Below are 12,059 nucleotides of genomic sequence, written 5' to 3'. Positions count from 1 at the left end.
GGTATGCTCCCAGCGTGCTTGGGCGCCTGTGTCTCTGCAGTCTGTTACACGCTGGATCTGTGATACGATTCCGTGTGCTAGTTCTACGGCTGGATTGCCGTTACCGAAGTCGGGGGAGATCCATTCTACTAGGAAGATGGGTTATTGTTGGGCGGATGCCCAAGTTGTCTCGGCGGGTTAACTTTGCTGAGCGGTTACTTGGTCGGGTTTCAAACACCTTTGCTAAGCTTTACAAGTTTGATACCCTGGATGATGGGGACCTCATGTTTGCTCAATCGGTGCTGCAGAGTCGTCCGCACTCTCCCGCCCATTCTGGAGCTTTCGTATAGACTCCATGGTCCTTTTGGAGTCCCCAGCATCCTCTAGGACGTAAGAGAAAATGGGATTTTAGTACCTACCGGTAAATTTTTTTCTCCTAGTCCGTAGAGGATGCTGGGGGGTTCACTACGGCTGGCCGGCGGTCGGGCTCCCGGCGACCAGCATACCGGCGCCGGGAGCCCGACCGCCGGCTTACCGACAGCGAGGCGAGCGCAAATGAGCCCTTTGCGGGCTCGCTGCGCTCGCCACGCTACGGGCACGGTGGTGCGCTACGCGCGCCACACTATTTTATTCTCCCTCTATGGGGGTCGTGGACCCCCACGAGGGAAAATAAGTGTCGGTATGCCGGCTGTCGGGCTCCCGGCGCCGGTGTACTGAGCGCCGGGAGCCCGACCGCCGGCATACAGAAGACCACCCGATGCTGGGAGCCCGTCCCTGTGCGTACTGTGTCTGCAGTTATTGATTTTGGTTGCACTTTGTGGTGTTTCTTCTCTGTCAGGCTATCGCTGACGCTGTTCATGCCATGGCATGTGGTTTTTTATTGTTGGTACTAGGCTGACACACAGGTTGTGTTACATATTCTCTCAGCATATGGCTGTATGGTTTTCATACCGTGGGCTGGTATTATGTTGAAGGCCATGTCTTGCGGTATGTTCGTGGTGTGAGCTGGTGTAACACTCACTGTGTTTATATTATAAATTCTTTCCTCGAAATGTCCGTCTCTCCTGGGCACAGTTTCTAACTGAGGTCTGGATTAGGGGCATACAGGGAGGAGCCAGTTCACACCCAGTTTAAGTCTTTATAGTGTGCCCAAGCTCCTGCGGATCCGTCTATACCCCATGGTTCTTTTGGAGTCCCCAGCATCCTCTATGGACTAGGAGAAAAGGATTTACCGGTAGGTACTAAAATCCTATTTAAATGTGTATATAGATATATAATTATGTTATATTGTATAGTTAGACAAGCTTTGCTTCCCAAGAAAATATGCAGCGCTATATAAGAAACTGTTAATAAATAAATGAATAAATAAATATTAGAGAACAATGGGCCTAATTCAGATCTGATCACAGTAGTAAACTTGTTAGCTAATGGGCAAAACCATTTGAACATCAGGGGGGGGCAGATATAACGTGTAGAGAGAGTTAGATTTTGGTGGGTTATATTGTTTCTGTGCAGGGTAAATACTGGCTGCTTTATTTTTACACTGCAATTTAGATTTCAGTTTGAACACACCACACCCAAATCTAACTCTCTCTGCACGTTATATCTGCCCCCCCTGCAGTGCACATGGTTTTGCCCATTAGCTAACAAATTTGCTGCTGTGATCAGATTTGAATTAGGCCCTTAGGCCCTATGGGGGTCATTCCGACCCGATCGCTCGCTGCAGTTTGTTGCAGCGCAGCGATCGGGTCGGAACTGCGCATGTGCCGGCGCCGCAGTGCGCCAGCGCATGGCAGCTTTTGTTACCTAGCGATCGCCTCTGAGACAGAGGCGGTTGCTAGGCGGGAGGGTGCTGAACGGTAGCGTTAATCCGCCGTTTACGGGGAGCGGTCCGGCCAACGCAGGCGTGGCCGACCGTTGGGGGGGCGGGCCGCTGCGTCCAGCGGGAGTGACTAGCAACTCCCGGCCAGCCGCAGGAGCTGCGCTGGCCGGGAGTTACTCCTCAAATACAAAGGAATCGCCTCTGTGCGATGCTTTTGTATTTGTGTGGGGAAGGGGGCCGGCACTGACATGCGGGGCAGACCAGCCCTGTGCTGGGCGTCCCCCCGCATGTCTGAGTTAACGATCGTAGCTGTGCTAAACTAAGCACAGCTATGATCAACTCGGAATGACCCCCTATGTTCCTTATTCTGAGGTGCATTCTACCAGCATTTTGATACCACTGAATGCACGCCCAGTTAACCGAAACATAGCCGTAGACAAAGCATCTTTGTGTGAATATCCCATTAAAACTGCAGCAAACATGGAGATTGCTAACAAAAAAAAACAGTACTTAGTTAGCAATGTTTGCAATATTGATATTACATTTATGATATTAAAAATACAAAAAACCACTGCCTTATGCGATTGCTAATGGAATTTAGACAGGGTTATTTAGAATTGGAAATGTAATAATATATCTGAAAAGTCATACTTGTTATTTTCTTATCTACAGTTTGTTACATTGCTGCTCTGGTTTTGTCCTGCGCTGTGACGTTAACAATGCTACTGAGATCCCTAGCCAAGCACAGGTAAAGTAGAAATGAGAGTGGACTGAGAATGTATAGGAAATAAACCAAAAACTGAGTGTAGGTAGGGAAAAGAGATATACTGAGCTTGTATAGAGAAGAAACTATAATGAGCATGGGTAGGAAAGAGGTACTATACAAAGATAAATAAATCTCCTGGGCCGGATGGACTTCACCCCAGTGTTCTTATGGAACTTCATGCAGAGATATCTGGACCCCTATATTTGATCTTCAGCTAGTCAGTTACCTCAGGAATGATACTGAAGGACTGGTGTATAGCAGAGGTAGTCCCAATATTTAAAAAGGGTATTTAAACTCATCCCGGCAACTATAGACCGGTAAGTTTGACATCTATAGTGGGGAAAATATTGGAAGGTATATTAAGGCATAGCATACTAGAGCACTTGGATATCTCCAAGGTTTTTACTAAGAATCAGCATGGTTTTGTGAAGGATAGGTCATGTCAAACTAACTTAATAAGCTTCTACGAGAAAGAGAGCAATAATATTGATCAGGGTCATGCAGTGGATGTGGTCTTTTTGGACTTCACTAAGGCCTTTGACAAGGTCCCATATAAGAGACACATTTTCAAACTAAGAGAGCTTGGGGTAGGAAGAACTTTCTCTATCGTCCTAGTGGATGCTGGGGTTCCTGAAAGGACCATGGGGAATAGCGGCTCCGCAGGAGACAGGGCACAAAAAGTAAAGCTTTCCGATCAGGTGGTGTGCACTGGCTCCTCCCCCTATGACCCTCCTCCAAGCCTCAGTTAGATTTTTGTGCCCGGCCGAGAAGGGTGCAATCTAGGTGGCTCTCCTAAAGAGCTGCTTAGAGAAAGTTTAGCTTAGGTTTTTTATTTTACAGTGAGTCCTGCTGGCAACAGGATCACTGCAACGAGGGACTTAGGGGAGAAGAAGTGAACTCACCTGCGTGCAGGATGGATTGGCTTCTTGGCTACTGGACATCAGCTCCAGAGGGACGATCACAGGTACAGCCTGGATGGTCACCGGAGCCTCGCCGCCGGCCCCCTTGCAGATGCTGAAACATGAAGAGGTCCAGAATCGGCGGCAGAAGACTCCTCAGTCTTCTAAAGGTAGCGCACAGCACTGCAGCTGTGCGCCATTTTCCTCTCAGCACACTTCACACGGCAGTCACTGAGGGTGCAGGGCGCTGGGAGGGGAGCGCCCTGGGAGGCAAATGAAAACCTATTTGGCTAAAAAATACCTCACATATAGCTTCCGGGGGCTATATGGAGATATTTAACCCCTGCCAGAATACACTAAAGAGCGGGAGACGAGCCCGCCGAAAAAGGGGCGGGGCCTATCTCCTCAGCACACAGCGCCATTTTCCTTACACAGCTCCGCTGGTCAGGACGGCTCCCAGGTCTCTCCCCTGCACTGCACTACAGAAACAGGGTAAAACAAGAGAGGGGGGGCAAAATAGTGGCAAAAATTATATTATAAAAGCAGCTATACAGGGAGCACTTATTATAAGGCTATCCCTGTCATATATAGCGCTTTTGGTGTGTGCTGGCAAACTCTCCCTCTGTCTCCCCAAAGGGCTAGTGGGGTCCTGTCTTCGTTAAGAGCATTCCCTGTGTGTCTGCTGTGTGTCGGTACGTGTGTGTCGACATGTATGAGGACGATATTGGTGTGGAGGCGGAGCAATTGCCAAATATGGGGATGTCACCTCCTAGGGGGTCGACACCAGAATGGATGCCTTTATTTATGGAATTACGGGATAGTGTCAACACGCTAAAGCAGTCGTTTGACGACATGAGACGGCCGGACAATCAGTTAGTGCCTGTCCAGGCGCCTCAAACACCGTCAGGGGCTGTAAAACGCCCTTTGCCTCAGTCGGTCGACACAGACCCAGACACAGGCACTGATTCCAGTGGCGACGGTGACGAATCAACCGTATTTTCCAGTAGGGCCACACGTTATATGATTTTGGCAATGAAGGAGGCGTTACATTTAACTGATACTACAGGTACCACTAAACAGGGTATTATGTGGGGTGTGAAAAAACTACCTATAGTTTTTCCTGAATCAGAAGAACTAAATGATGTATGTGATGAAGCGTGGGTTGCCCCCGATAAAAAGATGCTAATTTCAAAGAAGTTATTGGCTTTATACCCTTTCCCACCAGAGGTTAGGGCGCGCTGGGAAACACCTCCTAGGGTGGACAAGGCGCTCACACGCTTATCTAAACAAGTGGCGTTACCCTCTCCTGAGACGGCCGCACTTAAAGATCCAGCAGATAGGAGGATGGAAAATATCCAAAAAAGTATATACACACATACAGGTGTTATACTACGACCAGCTATAGCGACAGCCTGGATGTGCAGTGCTGGAGTAGCTTGGTCAGAGTCCCTGATTGAAAATATTGATACCCTGGATAGGGACAATGTTTTACTGTCTTTAGAGCAAATAAAGGATGCATTTCTTTATATGCGTGATGCACAGAGGGATATCTGCACACTGGCATCACGGGTAAGTGCTATGTCCATTTCGGCCAGAAGAAGTTTATGGACGCGACAGTGGTCAGGCGATGCGGACTCAAAACGGCATATGGAAGTTTTGCCGTATAAAGGGGAGGAGTTATTTGGAGTCGGTCTATCAGATTTGGTGGCCACGGCTACAGCCGGGAAATCCACCTTTTTACCTCAAGCTACTCCCCAACAGAAAAAGACACCGACTTTTCAACCGCAGCCCTTTCGTTCCTTTAAAAACAAGAGAGCAAAGGGATATTCATATCTGCCACGAGGCAGAGGAAGGGGGAAGAGACACCAACAGGCAGCTCCTTCCCAGGAACAGAAGCCCTCCCCCGCTTCTACAAAAGCCTCAGCATGACGCTGGGGCTTCTCAAGCGGACTCGGGGGCGGTGGGCGGTCGTCTCAAGAATTTCAGCGCGCAGTGGGCTCACTCGCAGGTAGATCCCTGGATCCTGCAGATAATATCTCAGGGGTACAGGTTGGAACTAGAGACAGATCCGCCTCGCCGTTTCCTGAAGTCTGCTTTACCAACGTCCCCCTCCGAAAGGGAGACGGTTTTGGAAGCCATTCACAAGCTGTACTCTCAGCAGGTGATAGTCAAGGTACCTCTTCTACAACAGGGAAAGGGGTATTATTCCACTCTATTTGTGGTACCGAAGCCGGACGGCTCGGTAAGACCTATTCTAAATCTGAAGTCCTTGAACCTGTACATAGAGAAGTTCAAGTTCAAAATGGAGTCACTCAGAGCAGTGATAGCGAACCTGGAAGAAGGGGACTTTATGGTGTCCTTGGACATCAAGGATGCGTACCTCCACGTTCCAATTTACCCCTCACACCAGGGGTACCTCAGGTTCGTTGTACAAAACTGTCACTATCAGTTTCAGACGCTGCCGTTCGGATTGTCCACGGCACCTCGGGTCTTTACAAAGGTAATGGCCGAGATGATGATTCTTCTTCGAAGAAAAGGCGTATTAATTATCCCATACTTGGACGATCTCCTAATAAGGGCAAGGTCCAGAGAACAGCTAGAGATGGGATTAGCACTGTCTCAAGAAGTGCTAAAACAGCACGGCTGGATTCTGAATATTCCAAAATCCCAGTTAATGCCGACAACTCGTCTGCTGTTCCTAGGGATGATTCTGGACACGGTTCAGAAAAAGGTTTTTCTCCCGGAGGAAAAAGCCAAGGAGTTATCCGAGCTTGTCAGGAACCTCCTAAAACCAGGAAAGGTGTCTGTACATCAATGCACAAGAGTCCTGGGAAAAATGGTGGCTTCTTACGAAGCAATTCCATTCGGCAGATTCCATGCACAAATTTTTCAGAGGGATCTGTTGGACAAATGGTCAGGGTCGCATCTTCAGATGCACCAGCGGATAACCCTGTCTCCAAGGACAAGGGTATCTCTTCTGTGGTGGTTGCAGAGTGCTCATCTATTGGAGGGCCGCAGATTCGGCATACAGGATTGGATCCTGGTGACCACGGACGCCAGCCTGAGAGGCTGGGGAGCAGTCACACAAGGAAGAAACTTCCAGGGAGTGTGGACGAGCCTGGAAACGTCTCTTCACATAAACATTCTGGAACTAAGAGCAATCTACAATGCTCTAAGCCAGGCAGAACCTCTGCTTCAAGGAAAACCGGTGTTGATCCAGTCGGACAACATCACGGCAGTCGCCCATGTAAACAGACAGGGCGGCACAAGAAGCAGGAGTGCAATGGCAGAAGCTGCAAGGATTCTTCGCTGGGCAGAGAATCATGTGATAGCACTGTCAGCAGTGTTCATCCCGGGAGTGGACAACTGGGAAGCAGACTTCCTCAGCAGACACGACCTTCACCCGGGAGAGTGGGGACTTCATCCAGAAGTCTTCCACATGCTGGTAACCCGTTGGGAAAGACCAATGGTGGACATGATGGCGTCTCGCCTCAACAAAAAACTGGACAGGTATTGCGCCAGGTCAAGAGATCCGCAGGCAATAGCTGTGGACGCGCTGGTAACGCCTTGGGTGTACCAGTCGGTGTATGTGTTTCCTCCTCTGCCTCTCATACCAAAAGTATTGAGAATTATACGGCAAAGAGGCGTAAGAACGATACTAGTGGTTCCGGATTGGCCAAGAAGGACTTGGTACCCGGAACTTCAAGAGATGATCACGGAAGATCCGTGGCCTCTACCTCTAAGGAGGGACTTGCTTCAGCAGGGTCCCTGTCTGTTTCAAGACTTACCGCGGCTGCGTTTGACGGCATGGCGGTTGAACGCCGGATCCTAAAGGAAAAAGGCATGCCGGAAGAAGTCATTCCTACTTTGATTAAAGCAAGGAAGGAAGTAACCGTGCAACACTATCACCGCATTTGGCGAAGATATGTTGCGTGGTGCGAGGATCGGAGTGCTCCGACGGAGGAATTTCAACTGGGTCGATTCCTACATTTCCTGCAATCAGGATTGTCTATGGGTCTCAAATTGGGATCTATTAAGGTTCAAATTTCGGCCCTGTCGATTTTCTTTCAAAAAGAATTGGCTTCAGTTCCTGAAGTCCAGACTTTTGTTAAGGGAGTGCTGCATATACAGCCTCCTGTGGTGCCTCCAGTGGCACCGTGGGATCTCAATGTGGTTTTGGAATTTCTAAAATCTCATTGGTTTGAACCACTAAAAAAGGTGGATTTAAAATATCTCACATGGAAAGTGACCATGTTACTAGCCCTGGCTTCGGCCAGGAGAGTGTCAGAACTGGCAGCTTTATCTTACAAAAGCCCATATCTGATTTTCCATTCGGACAGGGCAGAACTGCGGACTCGTCCGCATTTTCTCCCTAAGGTGGTGTCAGCATTTCATCTGAACCAGCCTATTGTAGTGCCTGCGGCTACAAGTGACTTGGAGGACTCCAAGTTACTGGACGTTGTCAGAGCATTAAAAATATATATTGCAAGGACAGCTGGAGTCAGAAAATCTGACTCGTTGTTTATATTGTATGCACCCAACAAGATGGGTGCTCCTGCGTCTAAGCAGACGATTGCTCGTTGGATCTGTAGCACAATCCAACTTGCACATTCTGTGGCAGGCCTGCCACAGCCTAAATCTGTTAAGGCCCACTCCACAAGGAAGGTGGGCTCATCTTGGGCGGCTGCCCGAGGGGTCTCGGCATTACAACTTTGCCGAGCAGCTACGTGGTCAGGGGAGAACACGTTTGTAAAATTTTACAAATTTGATACTCTGGCTAAGGAGGACCTGGAGTTCTCTCATTCGGTGCTGCAGAGTCATCCGCACTCTCCCGCCCGTTTGGGAGCTTTGGTATAATCCCCATGGTCCTTTCAGGAACCCCAGCATCCACTAGGACGATAGAGAAAATAAGAATTTACTTACCGATAATTCTATTTCTCGGAGTCCGTAGTGGATGCTGGGCGCCCATCCCAAGTGCGGATTATCTGCAATAATTGTACATAGTTATTGTTAACTAATTCGGGTTATTGTTTAGGAAGCCATCTTTCAGAGGCTCCTCTGTTATCATACTGTTAACTGGGTTTTGATCACAAGTTGTACGGTGTGATTGGTGTGGCTGGTATGAGTCTTACCCGGGATTCAAAATTCCTCCCTTATTGTGTACGCTCGTCCGGGCACAGTACCTAACTGAGGCTTGGAGGAGGGTCATAGGGGGAGGAGCCAGTGCACACCACCTGATCGGAAAGCTTTACTTTTTGTGCCCTGTCTCCTGCAGAGCCGCTATTCCCCATGGTCCTTTCAGGAACCCCAGCATCCACTACGGACTCCGAGAAATAGAATTATCGGTAAGTAAATTCTTATTATTTGTACTTGGGTGAGTAACTGGCTGTACAACAGGGAACAGCGAGTGTGGATTAATGGGATGTTCTCTGAATGGGCCTCAATGCTCAGTGGAATACCGCAGGGTTCAGTACTCGGGCCATTGCTGTTTAAGATATTCATTAATGACCTAGGAGTGGGTCTAGAAAGCACAGTGGCAATTTTCGCAGACGATACTAAACTATGTAGGGTAATTAATTCAGACAAAGATGTTGAGTGTCTACAGAATGACTTATCTAGACTTGAGGTCTGGGCAGATAAATGGAGAATGAGGTTCAATATAGACAAATGTAAAGTTATGCACTTTGGGACTAAGAACAATCGGGCAGCATATAAACTAAATGGGGAAAATGTAGGGATAACAGTAGTTGAAAAAGATTTGGGGGTGCTCATCGATAATAAACTTAGTAGCAGTACGCAATGTCACAATGCAGCAACTAAAGCAAATACTGTAAGATGTTAGCATGCATAAAACAGGGAATGGATACAAGGGATGAGAGTGTAATCCTGCCACTGTATAAATGTTTGGTGCAGCCACACCTGGAATATTGTGTACAGTTATGGGCACCTTACTATAAAAAAGATATCTTGGTACTGGAAAGGGTTTAGAGGCGAGCCACCAAACTGGTTAAGGGGTTAGAGGCACTGGATTATGAGGAAAGACTCAAAAGGTTAGATCTGCCTACACTGGAAAAGAGGCGATTGAGAGGGGCCATTATTAATATGTATAAATACATAAAGGGACAATACAAGGATTTATCAAACGATTTCTTTATTTAAAAAAAAGCAAACTAGGACCCGTGGACACCCCATGAAGTTAGAAGAAAAAAAATGTCATACACAACGGAGAAAAGGGCTCTTCACAGTAAGAGCAGTAAGGATTTGGAATTCTCTGCCAGAGAAGGTAGTAATGGTGGATTCAATCAATAAGTTCAAAAATGGATTAGATAAATAGCTGAAAAAAATATCCAAGGATACAGCACTTAATTAATATAAAATGTATAAAACAGGTTGATCTCGATGGACATTTGTCTTTTTTCAACCTCAACAACTATGTAACTATGTAACAAAACATACATACTGTAGAGAAGAGTAACAATGCTGAATATGGGAAACCCTACTGAACATGGGTAGGGCAGTTAGGCTCAACTAAGCATTGGTAGGGAAGAGAGACTGAACTGAGCATGGTTAGAAAAGAGAGACTGTACTGAGCATGGGTAAGGAAATGAGGATGAATTGAGCATGAGTAGGGAAGAGAGACTGAACTGAGCATGGGCAGGAAAAAGGCTGAACTGAGCATGGGCAGGGAAGAGACTGAACTGAGCATGGGCAGGGAAGAGACTGAACTGAGCATGGGCAGGGAAGAGACTGAACTGAGCATGGGCAGGGAAGAAAGGCTGAACTGAGTGAGGGTAGGGAAGAGAGACTGAACTGAACGTGGGTAGGGAAAAGAGACTGAACTGAGCAAAAGGAGAGAAGAGAAACTGTACTGAGCGTGGGTAGGAAAGGGAGACTGACCTGAGCATGGGTAGGGAAGAGAGGCTGAACTGAACGTGGGTAGGGAAGAGTGGCTGAACTGAACATGAATAAGGAAGACAGACTAAACTAAGCATGAGTAGGAAAGAGATACTGGACTAATCTTGGGTAGGGAAGAGAGGCTGAACTGAGCGTGGATAGGGAGGAGAGACTGAACTGAGCGTGGATAGGGAAGAGAGACTGAACTGAGCGTGGGCAGGGAATAGAGACTGAACTGAGCATGGGTAGGGAAGAGAGACGGTACAGAGTGAGGGCAGGGAAGAGAGACTGAACTGAGCATGGGTAGGAAAGAGAGACTTATATGAGCATTGGTATGGATGAGACTCTTTACTGAGCATGGGAAGGGAAGAGAGACTGAAGTGAACATGAGTAGGGAATAGAGACTGAGTGTGGTTAGTGATGAGAGACTAAACACAGCATGGTTACCTAAGAAAAACTGTACTGAGCATGGGTAGATATTTACTAAGAATCTTGTTTGGTCCGAGTATATAGACGATTGGCATCACAGGAATATGTGAGAGTTTTTCAAGCTCAAACAGTCACACTAACTTTACTAAGAACCGTGTTTGACAAAATCGTGTTTTCTGATGGTGTATGCAATCGAGGTTAATAGTATGAGTGTTCGTGAGGATGTCTTTTTGAAGTGTGAACTTTGGGGCTAATTCAGTAAGGATCGTAAAAAGTAGAAATTTGCAAAAACTGCGACCAATCACAAAATTGCGAAAGCACGCCCAAACGTAAAATCTGCAGCACTAATTTAATGTTACAAAAAAAGGTGGACTTGTCAAATTTGCAAATTTTGCAATGAGATTTAAAAATCCACATTTTTTGCGAAAAAACTTACATAAAAAACTTAAAAGTTTCTAATGTCACAATTTAACATCAGCCACACATAACATTGAGCCAACCATACCTACTGACAGGATGCGTTGAACAACAAGATGATCTACTTCCGCTGGTGAATCCACAAACGCAGGCGGAAAAAGGAAAAAAATAGTTTTTTTTATGTTGAAAGTTTACATACATGACATAATTATTTTTCTTTGTTATTATTAACATTCCTTATGTCATTGTTTAATGTGAAAATATAAAAAAAAATGGTGCATCATTAAAATGTCCACAAAATCACAATTATTGCGGTGATGTTATTGAACATATGTTTCTTTGTCAAGGGGGGAAAAAAAAAAAACCCTTACACATGTATGTGGGTATGACTATGATTTAGGAAGATAATAATTGTTTGCTGCTATAAATCATTAAAAAAAACTCAGATTTTAAACAAAAAGCCATTAACCAAACAAAAAAACCCCCAACTTGCTTGTAAATATTGTTATACATGTTTGTAGGAAAACAAGTGTGTTCTTGAGTAACCTATTAACTTAAAGAATTATTAGGTTACTAACATATACTTTTGACGAGTAATAAAACATGTGTTAAATAGTTTAAAGCTCCCTGACATGTTGTGACGTTTCAATGCAGCTGAATAAACTGAATTGTAGTCAGCAGTGTGAGCTGCTGCAGCTGGGTGTAATGAAGCATTGATTGCAGTATACCTGTACCTCGAACATTCTACAACTGAGGTCAGCTTGTGCAGATTTTAAGGTAGACCTATAGTCACTCAGAAAGTGCACACCATAAATGTGCGTTCAGTTGCAAAAAATGCGTATGCCTATCTAAA

The 12,059-nt window shown here is 46.3% G+C and overlaps 1 protein-coding gene across 3 annotated transcripts in view; it reads left to right on the top strand.

The window, feature by feature from the left end:
* The window catches only part of STRA6 (signaling receptor and transporter of retinol STRA6), a 202,400-nt gene that overhangs the window by 154,998 nt on the left and 35,343 nt on the right, over positions 1–12,059 (top strand). For all 3 annotated transcript variants that reach the window (XM_063926451.1, XM_063926449.1, XM_063926450.1), the window contains one exon: positions 2,474–2,549. In XM_063926451.1, the coding sequence (XP_063782521.1) occupies positions 2,474–2,549 (76 nt within the window). The remainder of the gene's footprint in view (positions 1–2,473; positions 2,550–12,059) is intronic.

The sequence above is a fragment of the Pseudophryne corroboree genome, chromosome 6 (assembly GCF_028390025.1).
Source record: "Pseudophryne corroboree isolate aPseCor3 chromosome 6, aPseCor3.hap2, whole genome shotgun sequence".
Taxonomy (NCBI): domain Eukaryota; kingdom Metazoa; phylum Chordata; class Amphibia; order Anura; family Myobatrachidae; genus Pseudophryne; species Pseudophryne corroboree.
The sequence above is the reverse complement of the archived record's forward strand: the minus strand, read 5'-3'. Positions and strand labels throughout refer to the sequence as shown.